At 46.1% G+C, this 25,400-nt stretch overlaps 2 protein-coding genes across 5 annotated transcripts in view; one reads left to right on the top strand and one right to left on the bottom strand.

The window, feature by feature from the left end:
- TEX51 (testis expressed 51) overlaps positions 1–25,043 on the bottom strand; it is a 70,623-nt gene extending 45,580 nt beyond the window's left edge. The window contains exons 1-4 of the mRNA XM_063942693.1: positions 24,723–25,043; positions 20,675–20,746; positions 18,346–18,441; positions 1,832–1,846 (exon numbers count right to left, since the gene is read on the bottom strand). Coding sequence (XP_063798763.1) covers positions 1,832–1,846; positions 18,346–18,441; positions 20,675–20,746; positions 24,723–24,972 — 433 coding nt within the window. The 5' untranslated portion in view covers positions 24,973–25,043. The remainder of the gene's footprint in view (positions 1–1,831; positions 1,847–18,345; positions 18,442–20,674; positions 20,747–24,722) is intronic.
- IZUMO3 (IZUMO family member 3) overlaps positions 23,635–25,400 on the top strand; it is a 126,976-nt gene continuing 125,210 nt past the window's right edge. Inside the window, exon 1 of one of the 4 annotated variants that reach the window (XM_063942699.1) lies at positions 23,635–23,921. In XM_063942699.1, coding sequence (XP_063798769.1) covers positions 23,920–23,921 — 2 coding nt within the window. In that variant the 5' untranslated portion in view covers positions 23,635–23,919. The remainder of the gene's footprint in view (positions 23,922–25,400) is intronic. The other 3 variants (XM_063942697.1, XM_063942698.1, XM_063942700.1) reach the window with 3 other exon arrangements.

Here is a 25,400-nt window from a genome sequence, read left to right as displayed (position 1 = left end):
AACTATGGTGAACGCACTATAAAAGCTATGGTAAAACGAACAAAAAGCAGTTTGTTGAGTGTGACTGGGCTGCGGAATGAGACGATCCCCGAACCCAGTCTTTGAAATACATGGTAACAACAGAATAATAACCAATGCGACATAAGTTACACGAGCTTTAGATTGTAAGCTCGCAAGAGCAGGGACTTCTTTCCTCATGTGCCTTTCCTTTTCTTACTCGCACTATCTTATACTCCATACCATAGTTGCCGACTTCTGGGCTGCTCTCTCCGGGAGAGAGCAGTCCGTCGGCTCAGCAGGGGGGGGCGGGCAGTGAGGTGACGTGACAGGGGGTGGGCCAGAGGCGGAACGGAGGCGGGCCAGAGGCGGAACGGGGCCTGGCTTCTGAAACGCGTTATTTAAGCCACGCCCCCCTGTGTAATGCCGCGATTACCGGCATTATACAGCAGGGGGCGTGGTTACGATGACGCGATTCAACAAGAATCGCGTCATCGCCTGCCCGGACCGCCCACTTTACTCGTTAAGTGGGCGGCGGGCAGGGGGTGACCCGCGGATATCGGGAGACTTGCCTGCTATTCCGGGGGGCCGGGAGGGTCACCCATTTTTCGGGAGCCTCCTGGCCATTCCGGGAGGGTAGGCAAGTATGCTCCATACTCCCTTTGATGGCCCCTGAACCCGGGTTTTCTATACCTGTCCTATATTGTCTTGTACTGTAAGTGCTGTTTTCTTGTTTGCTCATTTGATTATGTACTGTGTCATGGGCGCTGTGGATCCCTTGTGGCGACATATAAATAAAGGATGATAATAATAATAATAACAACAACAACGAGTGAGGACACATTTGGGGAGAAAAAAAAGTTATACCACATAATGATCCTGAACTGCAGTGTTTGACAATTTGTTTTCAGTACAGATCCAGTTCTAACTCTGCATCCTTGTAATAACATCCTTAGAATGCAGCCTTTACAAACGCAGGCCAAAGCTTGATTGCAGGTCGTGAAAATAATTCTCTTAAATACTACACAATATATCAGCTGGCACAGGGGTAAGAGTGGAGTGGTATCCGGACTCCAGGTCGACAGCAAAAAGGTCGACACACCTTAGGTCGACGCCAATTGGTCGACACACCTTAGGTCGACATGGACAAAAGGTCGACAGGAACAAGGTCGACATGAAAAAAAGGTCGACATGATTTTTTTCACGATTTTTTTTCTTTTTTGGAACCTTTTCATACTTAACGTTCCACATGGACTACGATTGGAACGGTAATCTGTGCCGAGCGAAGCGGTAGCGGAGCGAAGGTACCATGCCTTCGCTCGCCATGCGAGCGGACGCGGTGCACTAATTGGGGTTCCCGGTCACTCTACGAAGAAAACGACACCAAAAAAACATAAAAAACTCATGTCGACCTTTTTCCATGTCGACCTTGTTCCTGTCGACCTTTTGTCCATGTCGACCTTTTGTCCATGTCGATGTAAGGCGTGTCGACCTTTTTGTTGTCGACCTGGAGTCCCAGACCCGAGTGGAGTTTGTTGATCCGTATGCTCAGCAATCTAATTGACAGAGGGGGTATTACATTGCAGGCAGGATGACAGTTGCAGACAGAAAAACTTTCTTGGGGTTTTTAAACTACTAGAAACCCAACTGAATCTGCATCCTCCCTCATGCACAGAGAGAAGACATTAGAAGGAAAGGAAACCGTCAGGAAATGAGCGACAATGAAGCAGTCCTTTCCACAAACAAGGGTCGGAAGCTATTTGTGATCCTAGTTATAACACTATAGTTTGTAACAGTTCAAGTGTAGATATAATAGAGTAAGATGGGAACTTACCGCAGCGGTTACATACTGAATAGGAGAGAGAGAAAAAACCACAGATTAATACAGTTCTTACGTTCTATTACATGAAAGCTCAAACACGAGAGACAGGCTTACAAATTGTGGCTACTATTTTATAAGACACCATGACACTCTAAACTTCTGTAGCCATACAGGGAGTGGATATGAATGTCTGAACTAAGCATGTATTTGTCCCCTATTCATGAAGTGGTGCAATGGACGGGTGTGTTGTAGTAAGGAGTCCACAAGTATTCCTTATTAAGCACACTATGGGGCCAAATCAATAAATGCGGGTTCCATGCCCTGTGTCTTGGGTTAATATGTCATGTGTTTCGTAGAGATGAGCGGGTTCGGTTCCTCGGAATCCGAACCCGCCCGAACTTCAGTTTTTTTTACACGGGGCCGAGCGACTCGGATCTTCCCGCCTTGCTCGGTTAACCCGAGCGCGCCCGAACGTCATCATCCCGCTGTCGGATTCTCGCGAGGCTCGGATTCTATCGCGAGACTCGGATTCTATATAAGGAGCCGCGCGTCGCCGCCATTTTCACACGTGCATTGAGATTCATAGGGAGAGGACGTGGCTGGCGTCCTCTCCGTTTATAGAGAAGAGAGTGAGACTAGAGTAGAGAGAGACACAGTAGTAATTTTGGGGAGCATTAGGAGGAGTACTACTACTTGCTGAAGTGATAGATAGATAGATAGATAGATAGTGTGACTGTATAATGTATATCTGACTTGTGGGGGAGACACTGACAGTGGGGAGCAGTTAGAGTCTGAGAGCAGGACTTGCTGCCAGAGTGCCACACTGCCATTGTGACCACACTGACCACCAGTATAATATATATTGTGATTGTCTGCTTAGGAGTACTACTTGCAAGTTGCTGATAGTGTGACCAGTGACCTGACCACCAGTTTAATAATCACCACCAGTTTAATATATATAATATATATATATAATTGTATATAATATATATATATATAATATTGTATACCACCTACCCGTTTTTTTTTTTCTTTCTTCTTCTTTATACATACTACTATAGTAGCTTACTGTAGCAGTCTGCGGTGCTGCTGAGCTGACAGTGTCCAGCAGGTCCGTCATTAGTCATTACATAATAAATATATATTATATACCTGTCCGGCTGCAGTACTAGTGATATTATATATATATATATATATATATATATATTGATTTCATCTCATTATCATCCAGTCTATATTAGCAGCAGACACAGTACGGTAGTCCACGGCTGTAGCTACCTCTGTGTCGGCAGTCGCTGGTCCATCCATAATTGTATACCACCTACCCGTGTTTTTTTTTTCTTCTTCTTTATACATACTACTATAGTAGCTTACTGTAGCAGTCTGCGGTGCTGCTGAGCTGACAGTGTCCAGCAGGTCCGTCATCAGTCATTACATAATAAATATATATTATATACCTGTCCGGCTGCAGTACTAGTGATATTATATATATATATATATATATATATATATATTGATTTCATCTCATTATCATCCAGTCTATATTAGTAGCAGACACAGTACGGTAGTCCACGGCTGTAGCTACCTCTGTGTCGGCAGTCGCTGGTCCATCCATAATTGTATACCACCTACCCGTGGTTTTTTTTATTTTTTTATTTATACATACTACTATAGTAGCTTACTGTAGCAGTCTGCGGTGCTGCTGAGCTGACCGTGTCCAGCAGGTCCGTCATCAGTCATTACATAATAAATATATCTACCTGTCCGGCTGCAGTACTAGTGTGATATTATATATATATATATATATATATATATATATATATATTGATTTCATCTCATTATCATCCAGTCTATATTAGCAGCAGACACAGTACGGTAGTCCACGGCTGTAGCTACCTCTGTGTCGGCAGTCGCTGGTCCATCCATAATTGTATACCACCTACCCGTGGTTTTTTTTTTTTTCTTTCTTCTTTATACATACTACTATAGTAGCTTACTGTAGCAGTCTGCGGTGCTGCTGAGCTGACAGTGTCCAGCAGGTCCGTCATCAGTCATTACATAATAAATATATATTATATACCTGTCCGGCTGCAGTACTAGTGATATTATATATATATATATATATTGATTTCATCTCATTATCATCCAGTCTATATTAGCAGCAGACACAGTACGGTAGTCCACGGCTGTAGCTACCTCTGTGTCGGCAGTCGCTGGTCCATCCATAATTGTATACCACCTACCCGTGTTTTTTTTTTTTTTTCTTCTTTATACATACTACTATAGTAGCTTACTGTAGCAGTCTGCGGTGCTGCTGAGCTGACAGTGTCCAGCAGGTCCGTCATCAGTCATTACATAATAAATATATCTACCTGTCCGGCTGCAGTACTAGTGTGATATTATATATATATATATATATTGATTTCATCTCATTATCATCCAGTCTATATTAGCAGCAGACACAGTACGGTAGTCCACGGCTGTAGCTACCTCTGTGTCGGCAGTCGCTGGTCCATCCATAATTGTATACCACCTACCCGTGTTTTTTTTTTCTTTCTTCTTTATACATACTACTATAGTAGCTTACTGTAGCAGTCTGCGGTGCTGCTGAGCTGACAGTGTCCAGCAGGTCCGTCATCAGTCATTACATAATAAATATATCTACCTGTCCGGCTGCAGTACTAGTGTGATATTATATATATATATATATATATATTGATTTCATCTCATTATCATCCAGTCTATATTAGCAGCAGACACAGTACGGTAGTCCACGGCTGTAGCTACCTCTGTGTCGGCAGTCGCTCGTCCATCCATAAGTATACTAGTATCCATCCATCTCCATTGTTTACCTGAGGTGCCTTTTAGTTGTGCCTATTAAAATATGGAGAACAAAAATGTTGAGGTTCCAAAATTAGGGAAAGATCAAGATCCACTTCCACCTCGTGCTGAAGCTGCTGCCACTAGTCATGGCCGAGACGATGAAATGCCAGCAACGTCGTCTGCCAAGGCCGATGCCCAATGTCATAGTACAGAGCATGTAAAATCCAAAACACCAAATATCAGTAAAAAAAGGACTCCAAAATCTAGAATAAAATTGTCGGAGGAGAAGCGTAAACTTGCCAATATGCCATTTACCACACGGAGTGGCAAGGAACGGCTGAGGCCCTGGCCTATGTTCATGGCTAGTGGTTCAGCTTCACATGAGGATGGAAGCACTCAGCCTCTTGCTAGAAAAATGAAAAGACTCAAGCTGGCAAAAGCACCGCAAAGAACTGTGCGTTCTTCGAAATCCCAAATCCACAAGGAGAGTCCAATTGTGTCGGTTGCGATGCCTGACCTTCCCAACACTGGACGTGAAGAGCATGCGCCTTCCACCATTTGCACGCCCCCTGCAAGTGCTGGAAGGAGCACCCGCAGTCCAGTTCCTGATAGTCAGATTGAAGATGTCAGTGTTGAAGTACACCAGGATGAGGAGGATATGGGTGTTGCTGGCGCTGGGGAGGAAATTGACAAGGAGGATTCTGATGGTGAGGTGGTTTGTTTAAGTCAGGCACCCGGGGAGACACCTGTTGTCCGTGGGAGGAATATGGCCGTTGACATGCCTGGTGAAAATACCAAAAAAATCAGCTCTTCGGTGTGGAAGTATTTCAACAGAAATGCGGACAACATTTGTCAAGCCGTGTGTTGCCTTTGTCAAGCTGTAATAAGTAGGGGTAAGGACGTTAACCACCTCGGAACATCCTCCCTTATACGTCACCTGCAGCGCATTCATAATAAGTCAGTGACAAGTTCAAAAACTTTGGGCGACAGCGGAAGCAGTCCACTGACCAGTAAATCCCTTCCTCTTGTAACCAAGCTCACGCAAACCACCCCACCAACTCCCTCAGTGTCAATTTCCTCCTTCCCCAGGAATGCCAATAGTCCTGCAGGCCATGTCACTGGCAATTCTGACGAGTCCTCTCCTGCCTGGGATTCCTCCGATGCATCCTTGCGTGTAACGCCTACTGCTGCTGGCGCTGCTGTTGTTGCTGCTGGGAGTCGATGGTCATCCCAGAGGGGAAGTCGTACTCGTAAGCCCACTTTTACTACTTCCACCAAGCAATTGACTGTCCAACAGTCCTTTGCGAGGAAGATGAAATATCACAGCAGTCATCCTGCTGCAAAGCGGATAACTGAGGCCTTGGCATCCTGGGTGGTGAGAAACGTGGTTCCGGTATCCATCATTACTGCAGAGCCAACTAGAGACTTGTTGGAGGTACTGTGTCCCCGGTACCAAATACCATCTAGGTTCCATTTCTCTAGGCAGGCGATACCGAAAATGTACACAGACCTCAGAAAAAGAGTCACCAGTGTCCTAAAAAATGCAGCTGTACCCAATGTCAACTTAACCACGGACATGTGGACAAGTGGAGCAGGGCAGGGTCAGGACTATATGACTGTGACAGCCCACTGGGTAGATGTATGGACTCCCGCCGCAAGAACAGCAGCGGCGGCACCAGTAGCAGCATCTCGCAAACGCCAACTCTTTCCTAGGCAGGCTACGCTTTGTATCACCGGTTTCCAGAATACGCACACAGCTGAAAACCTCTTACGGCAACTGAGGAAGATCATCGCGGAATGGCTTACCCCAATTGGACTCTCCTGTGGATTTGTGGCATCGGACAACGCCAGCAATATTGTGTGCGCATTAAATCTGGGCAAATTCCAGCACGTCCCATGTTTTGCACATACCTTGAATTTGGTGGTGCAGAATTTTTTAAAAAACGACAGGGGCATGCAAGAGATGCTGTCGGTGGCCAGAAGAATTGCGGGACACTTTCGGCGTACAGGCACCACGTACAGAAGACTGGAGCAACACCAAAAACGCCTGAACCTGCCCTGCCATCATCTGAAGCAAGAAGTGGTAACGAGGTGGAATTCAACCCTATATATGCTTCAGAGGTTGGAGGAGCAGCAAAAGGCCATTCAAGCCTATACAATTCAGCACGATATAGGAGGTGGAATGCACCTGTCTCAAGCGCAGTGGAGAATGATTTCAACGTTGTGCAAGGTTCTGCTGCCCTTTGAACTTGCCACACGTGAAGTCAGTTCAGACACTGCCAGCCTGAGTCAGGTCATTCCCCTCATCAGGCTTTTGCAGAAGAAGCTGGAGACATTGAAGGAGGAGCTAACACGGAGCGATTCCGCTAGGCATGTGGGACTTGTGGATGGAGCCCTTAATTCGCTTAACAAGGATTCACGGGTGGTCAATCTGTTGAAATCAGAGCACTACATTTTGGCCACCGTGCTCGATCCTAGATTTAAAACCTACCTTGGATCTCTCTTTCCTGCAGACACAAGTCTGCTGGGGTTCAAAGACCTGCTGGTGAGAAAATTGTCAAGTCAAGCGGAACGCGACCTGTCAACATCTCCTCCTTCACATTCTCCCGCAACTGGGGGTGCGAGGAAAAGGCTCAGAATTCCGAGCCCACCCGCTGGCGGTGATGCAGGGCAGTCTGGAGCGACTGCTGATGCTGACATCTGGTCCGGACTGAAGGACCTGTCAACGATTACGGACATGTCGTCTACTGTCACTGAATATGATTCTCTCCCCATTGAAAGAATGGTGGAGGATTATATGAGTGACCGCATCCAAGTAGGCACGTCACACAGTCCGTACTTATACTGGCAGGAAAAAGAGGCAATTTGGAGGCCCTTGCACAAACTGGCTTTATTCTACCTAAGTTGCCCTCCCACAAGTGTGTACTCCGAAAGAGTGTTTAGTGCCGCCGCTCACCTTGTCAGCAATCGGCGTACGAGGTTACTTCCAGAAAATGTGGAGAAGATGATGTTCATTAAAATGAATTATAATCAATTCCTCCGTGGAGACACTGACCAGCAGCAATTGCCTCCACAAAGTACACAGGGAGCTGAGATGGTGGATTCCAGTGGGGACGAATTGATAATCTGTGAGGAGGGGGATGTACACGGTGATATATCGGAGGATGATGATGAGGTGGACATCTTGCCTCTGTAGAGCCAGTTTGTGCAAGGAGAGATTAATTGCTTCTTTTTTGGTGGGGGTCCAAACCAACCCGTCATTTCAGTCACAGTCGTGTGGCAGACCCTGTCACTGAAATGATGGGTTGGTTAAAGTGTGCATGTCCTGTTTATACAACATAAGGGTGGGTGGGAGGGCCCAAGGACAATTCCATCTTGCACCTCTTTTTTCTTTAATTTTTCTTTGCGTCATGTGCTGTTTGGGGAGTGTTTTTTGGAAGGGCCATCCTGCGTGACACTGCAGTGCCACTCCTAGATGGGCCCGGTGTTTGTGTCGGCCACTAGGGTCGCTTATCTTACTCACACAGCTACCTCATTGCGCCTCTTTTTTTCTTTGCGTCATGTGCTGTTTGGGGAGTGTTTTTTGGAAGGGCCATCCTGCGTGACACTGCAGTGCCACTCCTAGATGGGCCCGGTGTTTGTGTCGGCCACTAGGGTCGCTTATCTTACTCACACAGCTACCTTATTGCGCCTCTTTTTTTCTTTGCGTCATGTGCTGTTTGGGGAGTGTTTTTTGGAAGGGCCATCCTGCGTGACACTGCAGTGCCACTCCTAGATGGGCCCGGTGTTTGTGTCGGCCACTAGGGTCGCTTATCTTACTCACACAGCTACCTCATTGCGCCTCTTTTTTTCTTTGCGTCATGTGCTGTTTGGGGAGTGTTTTTTGGAAGGGCCATCCTGCGTGACACTGCAGTGCCACTCCTAGATGGGCCCGGTGTTTGTGTCGGCCACTAGGGTCGCTTATCTTACTCACACAGCTACCTCATTGCGCCTCTTTTTTTCTTTGCGTCATGTGCTGTTTGGGGAGTGTTTTTTGGAAGGGCCCTCCTGCGTGACACTGCAGTGCCACTCCTAGATGGGCCCGGTGTTTGTGTCGGCCACTAGGGTCGCTTATCTTACTCACACAGCTACCTCATTGCGCCTCTTTTTTTCTTTGCGTCATGTGCTGTTTGGGGAGTGTTTTTTGGAAGGGCCATCCTGCGTGACACTGCAGTGCCGCTCCTAGATGGGCCCGGTGTTTGTGTCGGCCACTAGGGTCGCTTATCTTACTCACACAGCTACCTCATTGCGCCTCTTTTTTTCTTTGCGTCATGTGCTGTTTGGGGAGTGTTTTTTGGAAGGGCCCTCCTGCGTGACACTGCAGTGCCACTCCTAGATGGGCCCGGTGTTTGTGTCGGCCACTAGGGTCGCTTAGCTTAGTCATCCAGCGACCTCGGTGCAAATTTTAGGACTAAAAATAATATTGTGAGGTGTGAGGTATTCAGAATAGACTGAAAATGAGTGGAAATAATGGTTATTGAGGTTAATAATACTTTGGGATCAAAATGACCCCCAAATTCTATGATTTAAGCTGTTTTTTAGGGTTTTTTGAAAAAAACACCCGAATCCAAAACACACCCGAATCCGACAAAAAAAATTCGGTGAGGTTTTGCCAAAACGCGGTCGAACCCAAAACACGGCAGCGGAACCGAACCCAAAACCAAAACCCGAAAAATTTCAAGTGCACATCTCTAGTGTTTCGCAGGAATTTTCATGAAGTGTGTGCCTGATTCCTCTGCAATTCCATTAGAAATGGCAAGTCATGGATGTTACACATTCATTCTGTAGTGTGCCACCTATGTAAAGTACATGAAAAAGTCAGAATATCATCCTGAATCCCAAAGAAAGTGGCAAATAAGTTAACAGGGTAGTGTAGAAGGTGGCCAGTGGCCTTAATCAATGTACTGGAGGCAGAGGCGTAACTAGGGTTTTTTGGTGTTCAGGGTAAACTTAAAACTGCCAAGCCCAGTGGCGCATGCAGGGGGGTTTCCGAGCACCTAGATAGATATTAGTGATGAGCGGATTCGGTTTTACTCCGCTCATCACTAATAGATATCCCCCCTTTTTTTATTTTTTTTTATTGCTGCATGAGTATTATTAATGGCTGTCTAGCGTCCTCTGCAGCCGGCTGTCTTCCTGGTGGCACTTGTCAGAGCTTAATAAAAGTTTATTTTATTTTAATTATAGTGCATATATATCCATGTGCATACATATGAACACACACACATATGATATATATACATGCTTATAAATACGTGTACTGTATGTATGTATATATATATATGTATGTATGCATAGTTAATATGCCATGTGTATATGTATATGTGTGTGTGTGTGTGTGTGTGTATATATATATATATATATACACACACACACACACACACACACACACACACAGTTTTACGGACCCAGCATATACTGAGTCACCTCAGTCCCCACCCCCGTGCTTGGCTCCACCCAGTTCTGGAAACCCCCCATTGCAAATCCTGCGTTTGCCACTGAAGCACCCCTCAAAAAAACAACAAACCTATATTGCTCTTTGCAAGTAGTGAGGAGGACCACATGTGTCCCATCTCATGTTAAGTAGTGTGCCAGTAACAAGGACCGCACATGTCCCATCTCATGCTAGGTACTGTGCCAGTAACAAGGACCACACATGTCCCATCTCATGTTGGGTATTGTGCCCAGCAACAAGGATCACACATGTCCCATCTCATGCTAGGCTCTGTGCCAGTAACAAGGACCACACATGTCCCATCTCATGCTAGGTACTGTGCCAGTAACAAGGACCACACATGTCCCATCTCATGTTGGGTATTGTGCCAGCAACAAGGGCCACACATGTCCCATCTAATGCTAGGTACTGTGCCAGCAACAGGGGCCACACATGTCCCATCTCATGCTACCACACATGTCCCCTCTCATGTTAGGTACTGTGCCAGCAATAAGGACCACACATGTCCCATCTCATGCTAGGCTCTGTGTCAGTAACAAGGATCACACATGTCCCATCTCATGCTAGGCTCTGTGTCAGTAACAAGGACCACGCATGTCCCATCCCATGTTAGGCACTGTGCCAGCAACAAGGACCACACATGTCCCATCTCATGTTAGTTACTGTGCCAGCAACAAGGACCACACATGTCCCATCTCATGTTAGGTACTGTGCCAGCAAAAAGGACCACACATGTCCCATCTCATGCTAGGCTCTGTGCCAGCAACAAGGGCCACACATGTCCCATCTTATGCTAGGTACTGTGCCAGCAACAAGGGCCACACATGTCCCATCTCATGCTACCACACATGTCCCCTCTCATGTTAGGTACTGTGCCAGCAATAAGGACCACACATGTCCCATCTCATGTTAGGTATTGTGCCAGCAACAAGGACCACACATGTCCCATCTCATGTTAGGTACTGTGCCAGCAACAAGGACCACACATGTCCCATCTCATGCTAGGTACTGTGCCAACAACAAGGATCACACATGTCCCATCTCATGTTAGGTACTGTCCAGCAACAAGGATCACACATGTCCCATCTCATGTTAGGTACTGTGCCAGCAACAAGGACCACACATGTCCCATCTCATGCTAGGTACTGTACCAGCAACAAGGATCACACATGTCCCATCTCATGTTAGGTACTGTGCCAGCAACAAGGACCACACATGTCCCATCTCCTGCTAGGCACTGTGCCAGCAACAAGGACCACACATGTCCCATCTCATGCTAGGCTCTGTGCCAGCAACAAGGACCACACATGTCCCATCTCATGCTACCACACATGTCCCATCTCATGCTAGGTAATGTGCAAGTAACAAGGACCACACATGTCCCATCTCATGTTAGGTACTGTGCCAGCAACAAGGACCACACATGTCCCATCTCATGATAGGCTCTGTGCCAGCAACAACGACCACACATGTACCATCTCAGGCTAGGCACTGTGCCTGCAACAAGGACCACACATGTCCCATCTCAGGCTAGGCACTGTGCCAGCAACAAGGATCACACATGTCCCATCTCAGGCTAGGCACTGTGCCAGCAACAAGGACCACACATGTCCCATCTCATGCTAGGCTCTGTGCCAGCAACAAGGGCCACACATGTCCCATCTCAGGCTAGGCACTGTGCCAGCAACAAGGATCACACATGTCCCATCTCAGGCTAGGCACTGTGCCAGCAACAACGACCACACATGTCCCATTCAGGCTAGGCACTGTGCCAGCAACAAGGATCACACATGTCCCATCTCATGCTAGGCTCTGTGCCAGCAACAAGGGCCACACATGTCCCATCTCATGCTAGGCTCTGTGCCAGCAACAAGGGCCACACATGTCCCATCTCATGCTACCACACATGTCCCATCTCATGTTAGGTACTGTGCCAGCAACAAGGACCACACATGTCCCATCTCATGCTAGGTACTGTGCCAGTAACAAGGACCACACATGTCACATCTCATGTTAGGTACTGTGCCAGCAACAAGGACCACACATGTCCCATCTCATGCTAGGTACTGTGCCAGTAACAAGAGTCACACAAGTCCCATCTCATGCTACCACACATGTCCCATCTCATGTTAGGTACTGTGCCAGCAATAAGGACCACACATGTCCCATCTCATGCTAGGTAATGTGCCAGTAACAAGGACCACACATGTCCCATCTCATGTTAGGTACTGTGCCAGCAACAAGGACCACACATGTCCCATCTCATGTTAGGTACTGTGCCAGCAACAAGGACCACACATGTCACATCTCATGCTAGGTACTGTGCCAGCAACAAGGATCACACATGTCCCATCTCATGTTAGGTACTGTCCAGCAACAAGGACCACACATGTACCATCTCATGTTAGGTACTGTGCCAGCAACAAGGACCACACATGTCCCATCTCATGTTAGGCACTGTGCTAGCAACAAGGACCACGCATGTCCCATCTCATGCTAGGCACTATGCCAGCAACTAGGACCACGCATGTCCCATCTCATGTTAGGCACTGTGCCCGCAACAAGGACCACACATGTCCCATCTCATGCTAGGCTCTGTGCCAGCAACAAGGACCACACATGTCCCATCTCATGCTAGGTACTGTACCAGCAACAAGGGCCACACATGTCCCATCTCATGCTACCACACATGTCCCATCTCATGCTAGGTAATGTGCCAGTAACAAGGACCACACATGTCCCATCTCATGTTAGGTACTGTGCCAGCAACAAGGACCACACATGTCCCATCTCATGCTAGGCTCTGTGCCAGCAACAACGACCACACATGTACCATCTCAGGCTAGGCACTGTGCCTGCAACAAGGACCACACATGTCCCATCTCAGGCTAGGCACTGTGCCAGCAACAAGGATCACACATGTCCCATCTCATGCTAGGCTCTGTGCCAGCAACAAGGGCCACACATGTCCCATCTCATGCTAGGCTCTGTGCCAGCAACAAGGGCCACACATGTCCCATCTCATGCTAGGTACTGTGCCAGTAACAAGGACCACACATGTCACATCTCATGTTAGGTACTGTGCCAGCAACAAGGACCACACATGTCCCATCTCATGCTAGGTACTGTGCCAGTAACAAAAGTCACACATGTCCCATCTCATGCTACCACACATGTCCCATCTCATGTTAGGTACTGTGCCAGCAATAAGGACCACACATGTCCCATCTCATGTTAGGTACTGTGCCAGCAACAAGGACCACACATGTCCCATCTCATGTTAGGTACTGTGCCAGCAACAAGGACCACACATGTCCCATCTCATGCTAGGTACTGTACCAGCAACAAGGGCCACACATGTCCCATCTCATGCTACCACACATGTCCCATCTCATGTTAGGTACTGTGCAAGCAATAAGGACCACACATGTCCCATCTCATGCTAGGTAATGTGCCAGTAACAAGGACCACACAAGTCCCATCTCATGTTAGGTACTGTGCCTGCAACAAGGATCACACATGTCACATCTCAGGCTAGGCACTGTGCCAGCAACAAGGACCACACATGTCCCATCTCAGGCTGGGCACTGTGCCAGCAACAAGGATCCCACAAGTCCCATCTCAGGCTAGGCACTGTGCCAGCAACAAGGACCACACATGTCCCATCTTAGGCTAGGCACTGTGCCAGCAACAAGGACCACACATGTCCCATCTCAGGCTAGGCACTGTACCAGCAACAAGGACCACACATGTCCCATCTCAGGCTAGGCACTGTGCCAGCAACAAGGATCACACATGTCCCATCTCAGGCTAGACTCTGTGCCAGCAACAAGGGCCACACATGTCCCATCTCATGCTAGGCTCTGTGCCAGCAACAAGGGCCACACATGTCCCATCTCATGCTAGGCTCTGAGCCAGCAACAAGGGCCACACATGTCCCATCTCATGCTACCACACATGTCCCATCTCATGTTAGGTACTGTGCCAGCAACAAGGACCACACATGTCCCATCTCATGCTAGGTACTGTGCCAGTAACAAGGACCACACATGTCACATCTCATGTTAGGTACTGTGCCAGCAACAAGTACCACATATGTCACATCTCATGCTAGGTACTGTGCCAGTAACAAGGACCACACATGTCCCATCAGGAACTGTGCCAGCAACAAGGACCACACATGTCCCATCTCATGCTAGGTACTGTGCCAGTAACAAGGACCACACATGTCCCATCTCATGTTAGGTACTGTGCCAGCAACAAGGATCACACATGTCCCATCTCATGTTAGGAACTGTGCCAGCAACAAGGACCACACATGTCCCATCTCATGCTAGGTACTGTGCCAGTAACAAGGACCACACATGTCCCATCTCATGTTAGGTACTGTGCCAGCAACAAGGACCACACATGTCCCATCTCATGCTAGGTACTGTGCCAGTAACAAGGACCACACATGTACCATCTCATGCTAGGCTCTGTGCAAGCAACAACAACCACACATGTACCATCTCAGGCTAGGCACTGTGCCAGCAACAAGGATCACACATGTCACATCTCAGGCTAGGCACTGTGCCAGCAACAAGGACCACACATGTCCCATCTCAGGCTAAGCACTGTGCCAGCAACAAGGATCACACAAGTCCCATCTCAGGCTAGGCACTGTGCCAGCAACAAGGACCACACATGTCCCATCTCATGCTAGGTACTGTGCCAGTAACAAGGACCACACATGTCCCATCTCATGTTAGGTACTGTCCAGCAACAAGGACCACACATGTCCCATCTCATGTTAGGTACTGTCCAGCAACAAGGACCACACATGTCCCATCTCATGTTAGGTACTGTCCAGCAACAAGGACCACACATGTCCCATCTCATGCTAGGCACTGTGCCAGTAACAAGGACCACACATGTCCCATCTCATGCTAGGCACTGTGCCAGTAACAAGGACCACACATGTCCCATCTCATGTTAGGTACTGTGCCAGCAACAAGGACCACACATGTCCCATCTCATGTTAGGTACTGTCCAGAAACAAGGACCACACATGTCCCATCTCATGTTAGGTACTGTCCAGCAACAAGGACCACACATGTCCCATCTCATGTTAGGTACTGTCCAGCAACAAGGACCACACATGTCCCATCTCATGCTAGGCACTGTGCCAGTAACAAGGACCACACATGTCCCATCTCATGCTAGGCACTGTGCCAGTAACAAGGACCACACATGTCCCATCTCATGTTAGGTACTGTGCCAGTAACAAGGACCACACATGTCCCATCTCATGTTAGGTACTGTGCCAGTAACAAGGACCACACATGTCCCATCTCATGTTAGGTACTGTGCCAGCAACCAGGACCACACATGTCCCATCTCATGCTAGGCACTGTGCCAGCAACAAGGACCACACATGTCCCATCTCATGTTAGGTACTGTCCAGCAACAAGGACCACACATGTCCCATCTCATGTTAGGTACTGTCCAGCAACAAGGACCACACATGTCCCATCTCATGTTAGGTACTGTCCAGCAACAAGGACCACACATGTCCCATCTCATGCTAGGCACTGTGCCAGTAACAAGGACCACACATGTCCCATCTCATGCTAGGCACTGTGCCAGTAACAAGGACCACACATGTCCCATCTCATGTTAGGTACTGTCCAGCAACAAGGACCACACATGTCCCATCTCATGTTAGGTACTGTCCAGCAACAAGGACCACACATGTCCCATCTCATGCTAGGCACTGTGCCAGTAACAAGGACCACACACGTCCCATCTCATGCTAGGCACTGTGCCAGTAACAAGGACCACACATGTCCCATCTCATGTTAGGTACTGTGCCAGTAACAAGGACCACACATGTCCCATCTCATGTTAGGTACTGTGCCAGCAACAAGGACCACACATGTCCCATCTCATGCTAGGCACTGTGCCCGTAACAAGGACCACACATGTCCCATCTCATGTTAGGTACTGTCCAGCAACAAGGACCACACATGTCCCATCTCATGCTAGGCACTGTGCCAGTAACAAGGACCACACATGTCCCATCTCATGTTAGGTACTGTGCCAGTAACAAGGACCACACATGTCCCATCTCATGCTAGGCTCTGTGCCAGCAACAAGGACCACACATGTCCCATCTCATGCTAGGCACTGTGCCAGTAACAAGGACCACACATGTCCCATCTCACATCAAAACAAAAAACTAGATAGAACGGGCCCTGCGCATGCACACTGGCTGGAAAAATGTGATGCATGGCAATTCCAAATGAATCTCAATAAGGCCCTCAGGACCTAATTCCGATTTTTAAGGTATTGAACAGCCACAAGAAGATAGCAGATAGACTCCTCTTGCATGCTTCTGTGAGATCCGAGTGCTGTGTCTGAGGATGAAGCATCGGATCACCAACACGACCATCGGTAACGACTTGCAATGGTCAGTCGGAGTTTATTCAGGCTGCCTGTCGGATCCTGTCAGCTAGGTCCAGGAAATCTGCATCTGGCAACCCCAACCCTGAGCCCGGCATGCCTATAAAATGGGGGCAACTCGCACGCATTTTATTAAACCGACCTGGTCGCCACCCCTGCTATGCCTTCCAAACATTGCAGAATGTCAGTCATGCTGTGGCTACAGAGGGGACGGGTGTGTGTTGTGTGCGATATCACAGGAGCCACATGCGCAGAACAGTCTTGCACATGCACACCCCCCCGAACATTGTATTTGTGCATAAACCATTGGGTTTGAAAACAATTCAGAATCAGGCCCTGCGTCAGAAAGCTTTTTTGCATATATCCAGCTTAGTGGGTGGCCACCTTTAAAAAGTTTCTCCAATGAAATACACTCACGGCCTGCACCATGACCCTCATTCCGAGTTGTTCGCTCGTTAGCTGCTTTTAGCAGCATTGCACACGCTAAGCTGCCGCCTACTGGGAGGGAATCTTAGCTTAGCAGAATTGCGAATAGAAATTTCTTAGCCGTTTCTGAGTAGCTCGAGACTTACTCAGCCACTGCGATCAGTGCAGTCAGTTTCGTTCCTGGTTTGACGTCACAAACACACAGCGTTCACCCAGACACTCCCCCGTTTCTTCAGACACTCCCACGTTTTTCCCAGAAACGCAAGCGTTTTTTCGCACACACCCATAAAACGGCCAGTTTCCGCCCAGAAACACCCACTTCCTGTCAATCACACTCCGATCACCAGAATGATGACATTTCTTCGTTAGGCCGTGAGTAAAATACCAAACTCTTTTGCAAATTTACTTGGCGCAGACGCACTGCGAACGTTGCGCATGCACAGTTTGCGACTAATCGCTCCGTTGCGAAAAATTCTTACGAGCGAACAACTCGGAATGAGGGCCCATGCTCTGTTAAAGGCCCTCATTCCGAGTTGTTCGCCCGCTAGCTGCCTTTAGCAGCATTGCACACGCTAGGCCGCCACCCTCTGGGAGTGTATCTTAGTTTAGCAGAATAGCGAACGAAAGATTAGCAGAACTGCTACTAAATAATTCTTTGCAGTTTCTGAGTAGCTCCAGACCTACTCCTAGATTGCGATCAGCTCAGTCCGTTTAGTTCCTGGTTTGACGTCGCAAACACGCCCTGCGTTCGGCCAGCCACTCCCCCGTTTCTCCAGACACTCCTGCGTTTTTCCCTGACACGCCTGCGTTTTTTAGCAAACTCCCGGAAAACGCTCAGTTACCACCCAGAAACGCCCCTTTCCTGTCAATCATTTACCGATCAGCAGTGCGACTGAAAAGCGTTGCACGAACACCAGCAAATCTACTAAGTTTTGTGTTAAATAACTTACCGCATGCGCTCTGCGTACCATGCGCATTTAGCAACAAATCGCAGCATAGCGAAAATCGGCAACGAGCGAACAACTCGGAATGACCACCTAAAGTAGAAGTGTCAAGACTTATTGGACTCCAGCACCCAGGCCTGATCACCTAGCAGCCAATGTGGCCTCTGCATGCTGGCTAGTTTCATTCACTCTGCAAACAAAGCATGGCTGCTCAGTTTGCCCAGCAGATTTGCCCGGACAGTGTCACATGTACTACATCTGTAAGTGGGATGAGGGGATTACATAGCTACATGTCCTTCCACTAAATTAGCACACCCCCTATTTAATATATTCAAGTATTTTTGTGTTTGTGTTCATATGCAACAATGAAGAAATATTTTGCACACAAAACTTACCAAGCAGTGGTATGGCCTTAGACCTATTCAGAAAGGTTCTGGTGATGTCATCCTTTTCGTCATCCAGCTGCTCCCAGAACACAGAATTTTCAATATCTAGAATTTTTCAAGTGACAGTTTGTCAAAAGTAGTTGTCAAATGTGAAAACCAAAAACTAGTATTTATGTCAATATGTTGATTACTGAAAAAGACATTGTAGCTTTGTTATCTGTACTGGCCAGTAGAATATAGGCATTAGAGTGTTGATGGACATGTCCACCACTACCACCCCATCATCTGGACAAGGTCACCAGGCTGGACATGCTAGCAGGAAAGTGTGAGTGACAGAGAAGCAGGACTGGTGAGTGCACAGAAAGCAACTTGCGGTGAACTAGACAGGATTGCCCAAGAATCCAAAAATTCCAAAAAGATAAATGGCAAATAAAAAATGTCGGGCTAGCAGGAAAAGCTGGCGAGGCCGGTCACTGATAAACTTGATGAAGGTAGATATGTGACACGGGATCCGGTCTGAAGATCGACAGTGTCTAGGTCGACAATGTTTAGGTCGACCACTATAGGTCGACAGTCACTAGGTCGACATGGATGGAAGGTCGACAGGGTTTCTAGGTCGACATGTGCTAGGTCGACAGGTCTAAAGGTCGACGTGAGTTTTTCACTTTTTTTTTTTTTTTTCATACTTAACGATCCACGTGGACTACGATTGGAACGGTAAAGTGTGCCGAGCGAAGCGGTAGCGGAGCGAAGGTACCATGCCCGAAGCATGGCGAGCGAAGCGGTGCACTAATTTGGGATCTCGGTCACTCTACGAAGAAAACGACACCCCAAAAAAAAAAATCCTCATGTCGACCTTTAGACCTGTCGACCTAGCACATGTCGACCTAGAAACCCTGTCGACCTTCCATCCATGTCGACCTAGTGACTGTCGACCTATAGTGGTCGACCTAAACATTGTCGACCTAGACACTGTCGATTTGATGAACCACACCCATGTGACACAGCAGTGACAGTTTTGATTTTGTTACTATACCATGGTTACACGCCCATATATTGTGATTCTCTTCGTACTCCATTATTCTTTAAATATATGTATTTGTGTCTGTAAGCACTGTATATTTTATGTTTTGGTTGTGGTGTTTTATATTTGTTTGTACATCTTGAAATTCCTCAATAAACTTTACTTGCAAAAAAGAAAAAAAAATTCTCACTGGATTACATATAAAGAATATTTTCTATCGATTAAAGATTAAGAAAAGGTTCCATTGGATTACACGAACATCACTGTGGAATATATACAGTTTGTTGTTTATTAAAATAGTAAGAGTTTGAAAGTTTTTATTTCAGTAAACAATAAACATACGTTTAACGAATGAATGTGTTTTATTTATAGATTTTATTTATTTACATAGTATAAAGGGACCATTGAGGTGTCAAATTCGGGTCTCAATATTTCTTATTAACCCAATCTCTATAGCTCAGGAATTCGTTAGGGGAAGGTTAATCTGCTCTTTTAGTTATTTCATTTATGTTTGGATCTTCTCCCATTTGTTTCTTTATTAAATTAAGTAAAGTGATTTCCATACTGATTTCTATTTTGCACACACCCTTAAACATTTAACTCACTAATTTTATCAAAAAATGCTTTAGAAATTGACAGGTGATTTATTACATAATTAAATAACCAAAAATCTATTTTAAAGCATATTTATTCATATTTCATAAAAAAAAAAAAAATCCTCATTGGGTGGTGCCTAACAGAAAATACCATTACATTATATAACATAACATATTACACTATGTAACACTATCCCCCAACCCCAGTGGCTATAGATCAATGGCCATAAAGTGCCTTGTGGTACAACCCCCACTCACCCCCCAAGGGTACCCTGTACTGCCTAATTATCAGTTAATAATTGGAAATAGTCTAGGCCAGTGGTTCTCAAACTGTGTGCCGTGGCACCCTGGGGTGCCTTAGGACACTTGCAGGGGTGCCCTGGGTTGGTGGTCCAGAACCAATTAAAATTATCTATTGTCAAATTAATGGGCAAAACCAGTGATGGTGGCTGTCAATCATAAAATATGTGGACAAATAGAAGCAAATCTTGTCCCTCACCTCACAATTGAACCTAAGGAAGAAATCTAAACACAATTTACTTAATTTATTATTTCTTTCTAAATTTTTGGCCTAGGGGTGCAAAAAAAGTCATATTCTAGGGTACCGTGATTCAAATGCAATGCAAATGGCCTCTAGTTAAATTGTCAGGATATCTTTGCTAATTGCTCACTGTTGCCCCAGCAAAGACTACTTTCCATCAATAAGTGTAATTTTTACCTTTATATTTCTCAAGTAACAGCCTTATTTTCACTGCAATGTTTGCATTCACTTTCTGAATCGCTGCTCGATCTAGAACAACAACAATATAAAATGCAGTTCTGTCATTTGTTTACCATTAGAATATTGAGGTGCAGGATAAAGGAGCAAATAAACATGGTAACAGTTATTTTAATTACTTTATGGCAACAATATATATAAAAAAACAGTATAAATAATAAGCTGCCTAGCAGTTTACCATTCTACATAAAATAACCAAATGACCCAAAAATAAACAAATAATCAAGCATAACCCTTAAAGCAAAACCTAAAATAAACACATGGTGGTCAATCCAACTGACTTGTCTCCGCACTCGAGCGGAGTAAGTTGCAACAGCTTGTAAACACCGGCAACATCATCGGAACTCCCCCCCCCCCCCCCCCCCCCACCCCTTTTGGAGCCCTATCTAGCCCTAGATTTGTAGATCTCATAAACAACCGTATGTGGCAGTGAGCTAAAGTCTACAAATCTGGCGGTATTGTAAGTACAGTTTATAGCTGCACTTACACCTGCAAGTGCAAAAGCGGGTAATTGGATTGATCCCATGGATACAGTGATTTGCACTTACAGATCACAACTTTTCTTAATAAATTGTGAAAAGCAGGTAGGAGGCAGAACAGCACAATTACATAAAATGGGGGGTGCAACCCTGATGGATGAGTATCACCCCACCTTAATTAGCTTAGTATTGGACTCACTATGTATAAAAGTGGGAATGTCCCCCAACCATACTTGTGCTCAAAATGGCTTGTGGAGAGCATAAATTTCACATCTCCCCTGCAGGAGAAAAGTAGAACATACATAACATGAAAAATAACACAACCTAGAGAATTATCCCTTCCTGGGCATATATGTACTGCTTAAATTTACCCCTTCTACTCAGCTATTGACTATGGCCCCAAGAAAAAAACGGTCAATCAACTATACCCTAAATCCTAACCAAGAGAATAGGAAAAAAAATAATCTTTATTTACTATGGTGCTTATATCACCTCAGGCTTATTTTAAGCCCTCATTTACTTAGAAAAGTCCATCGTTAGGGGCCGGGCCATATTAGGTTCATTAATTTAAAATACAATTAATCTAAATAGATTATTTTTCATTAGCGGTGCAATGTGACCTGTATTAAGCTACACTCTTTCTTTCCCCACGTGCCCAGAGTTTCACAAAAGTATAATAAATTATTTGCACACTTACGTACAATAAATTAATCAAAACTGTACCTGTGTATGTTATATTTGGCTCCACTGTCTCTGTCCACTGTCATACTTGCCGACTCTCACTAAATTTCTGGGAGACTCCTAAAACAGTGGCTGATGTCCCTGACTCCCTTGAGAGTTTATAAATCTTATGTGGAACACAGTGATTGTGGGGGGATATGTATTACCTAAAGTGGACAAGCAAAGATGTTTCCCATAGCAACCAATCAAATTCTAGCTGTTATTTATATAGTACATTCTATAAAATGATAGATAGAATATTTAGTTGCTATGAGCAACACCTTCACTTGTACCCCATGGAAGGTTTGATACATCTCTCCCAATGTTGTCACTCTGCCCACCATGGAGGAGACCATTAGAAGAAGAATTAGGAGGATGTGTGCTACAGGAAAATTGCTTCCACTCTCCAGCATAGCGATGACTAAATGGCTGTGTTCCCAAGGATTTGTGCTGAACTACATTTGTGTCCAAGTATGTAAAGGGTGTGTTTTATTGATTATTTAAGTATATAAAAAAAGTTCTGTAAATCAGTGAGTTACAGCCCCAATAGTCCCAAGAAACTGAATCATATTAGTATTTCAGCTTTATAAAATGTACTGCAGTTGTAAATGACTGTATACCAGTAAAGAAACCCAGCACGTCACCATGGTCTAAACACTCCCCACCCAAACTCAGCCCAGCCCCCTCTCTACCCATTTCCCCCCACCCACCCACCCACTCTGTCCCCATCCTCTCCCTGATGCTCTGTAACCACACACCCTCCCCCTCTGCAGCACTATCCAGCCCTGCCCTCCCACTCCATCCCAGCCTCATACTTAGCCGACTCCTGGTGGCCCAACAGGGCTTCTGTCCTTACCTGCTAGGGTCTGTCCCATTTCCCTACCAGTGGAAGCCATTGGACCAGTGGAGTGTGCCCCGGCTCCGGTATATGTTCAGGATCCCGGCTGCCGAGATCCCGGTAGCCGTAATACCGACACCAGAATCCTGACAGCCATCAGAACACCTACGATGGAATCCCAAAAGGATCAGGATCCCGACAACAGAATCCCAACAGTCAAGCTCCCGAAGGTAATTATGAACGGTCGCCTTAGGTTTAGGCTGTGAAGGGGGGGGGGGGGGGTTAGGTTTAGGCACACTCAAGGGAGGGTTAAGGTTAGGCTGTAGGGTTAGGCAACACCGGGGGAGTGTTAGGGTTAGGCACTAAGGAGGGAGAGTTAGGTTTAGGCTGCAGGAAAGGGGGGGTTAGGTTTAGGCACCACCGGGGAGAGGCTAGTGTTAGGCACCAATAGGGGAGGTTAGGGATAGGCTGCAGACAGGGAGGGTTAGTAGGTAGGGGAGGGAGGTTACCGTACCTAATGCACACCTGTCGGCATTGCCGTAATCGGGATGCCGGCGTCGGGATACTGACCACTGGCTTCCTGACGGACGGCTTTTCATACTGAATCCGCCTCCTATTGCACATGTATGTTGGAGATGGGACAGACCTTCACTGATTATGAAATAGATTTTCTCCAGAAGGTAACCTAGTTTTTTTCATAACAGCATTTCAATTTGGCCAAAAATGGAAAGGTCTTATTATCAAATAATGTTTTCAGTTAATTGTAACCATATGGTGAACCGCTTATTGCTTACTTTAAGTTACATATAACTGTAACGTGAGGCCAGACACCCTAGTGCACAGGCGGCTAGGAGTCACCGGGGAGCATGGTCACACAGTGACAGTTGGTGATACCTAGAGTCAGTTGTGAGGGGAAGGGGCTGGAGCCTGCTGCAGGCAGGAGCAGTTACACACTCGGCTCATAGTGGCGAAAACGAGAGGAAGAGAGTGGAGGAGATGCCCAGTGAGACTCAGGGAAGCAATAGCCTCCCTTAGGGAAGCAATAGAGAGAGCTGAGAGGCACAGAAGTGCTGTAGGCCCACAAAGCCAAGCTGGGGCAAAGAAATAGATGCTTCAGTGTTGAAAATGGAAGAGGGCCTAATTATGAAATGTGAGTGTTAAACCACACGACACCTTTTGTAACACTACTACATAAGAACTGTGCAGGAGGATGGTATAGCCATGCCTCTAAATGTGCCACTATTGGCGGGAAAGACCCAATTTTGGAGGATTGTCCTGCATTCAGTGTGTTTGTCCTAAATTACACAGTGGGAGAGGGGATTGGGAGGTATTGCACTGTCACACGCTGTGGAGAAAAGTGCTTCCACGACATGCAGCATACATTTTTTTATTTTTCTTAAAAAAATATCCACCAGCGGTATTGCCATGTAAACAGGTGGTGTGGCCAGGCCCATTCCACTGCCGAGACCTCTGATGTTGGGAGGTATGAATTATAGGCTATGTATGTAATGATGTAAATATTGCAACTCAAGTACTGTGCTGGAGAGGATACGTATGGAGTGTACATAAAATGCCATTGTATGCGGAAGAGAGATGGTCTGCCACCCATTATACTGTAACACCTATTTGTACTGCACCACTACCATACCACCGTTACATCAGCACAACATCTCTGGTCACCTGACAGGGCCCACACACAGGACCCAGCCACGGCAAATCAGAGCCGCCACACTCTGTGATCGGGGGCTACATACCTCTAATCCTTATAGCTCTATGGTATTCTGTGTGACATGCAATGCCATCATGCCCTTATTCCAAATAAGTACATTTTTATGAACAGTTATTTTGAAGCTCTGTTACACAAGGCAGGTTCATTTAAGTAATAGCACTTAACTTTAGCAGCAGAATAATGTTATTAGTTATCAGTGTAATTATACAATATAATACTCACCAACAAATGTAATTTTTGGATTATTCTTAGTGAGTTCCTGGTTGAAAAATAAATGATACGTTTTTTCTACAACTTCTTTGATATTTGTTTTTCCCGTTAAATATTTGTGATACATGAATTGGAGATCATATTTCATATATATGCGGTCTTCTTCCGAGCAGAGCAAACAGCCGTTAGCAGAAATAATAAAAGCCAAGTAAATAACAAATGAAAAGACTGATGAATCCCTAGGCCACATGGTGGTGTTCATTCAGTTCCATTGTATCCCATGCACTGCTATTTGTCACCAGTGATGGAGGGGAGAATCTATGTTGTAGAACAGTATCAGTATGATGACATCAGCATTATGACATCAGACAGAAAGATTCCTATATTCTTACACAGATGTATCCTACATCAGCCTTTGTGTACTTACTAGAAGTCACAGGCAGTAAATGCTGATATTGTATGATTATTATACAGTATTATTATATTATGCACTTTTCTCACTGTCTGTGAATAGGTACTGTACATCTTGTGATATTCTCAGAATGTCACCGGATGGAATGTACTATAGGGATCCGGTCTGAAGATTGACACTGTCTAGGTCGACAATGTTTAGGTCGACCACTATTGGTCGACATGGTTTCAAGGTCGACATGGCCTCTAGGTCAACATGTTCTAAGTCGACAGGTCAAA

This window comes from Pseudophryne corroboree, chromosome 10 (assembly GCF_028390025.1).
Source record: "Pseudophryne corroboree isolate aPseCor3 chromosome 10, aPseCor3.hap2, whole genome shotgun sequence".
Classification (NCBI taxonomy): domain Eukaryota; kingdom Metazoa; phylum Chordata; class Amphibia; order Anura; family Myobatrachidae; genus Pseudophryne; species Pseudophryne corroboree.
Note: the sequence above shows the minus strand (reverse complement) of the source record. Positions and strands in the feature narration are given on the sequence as shown.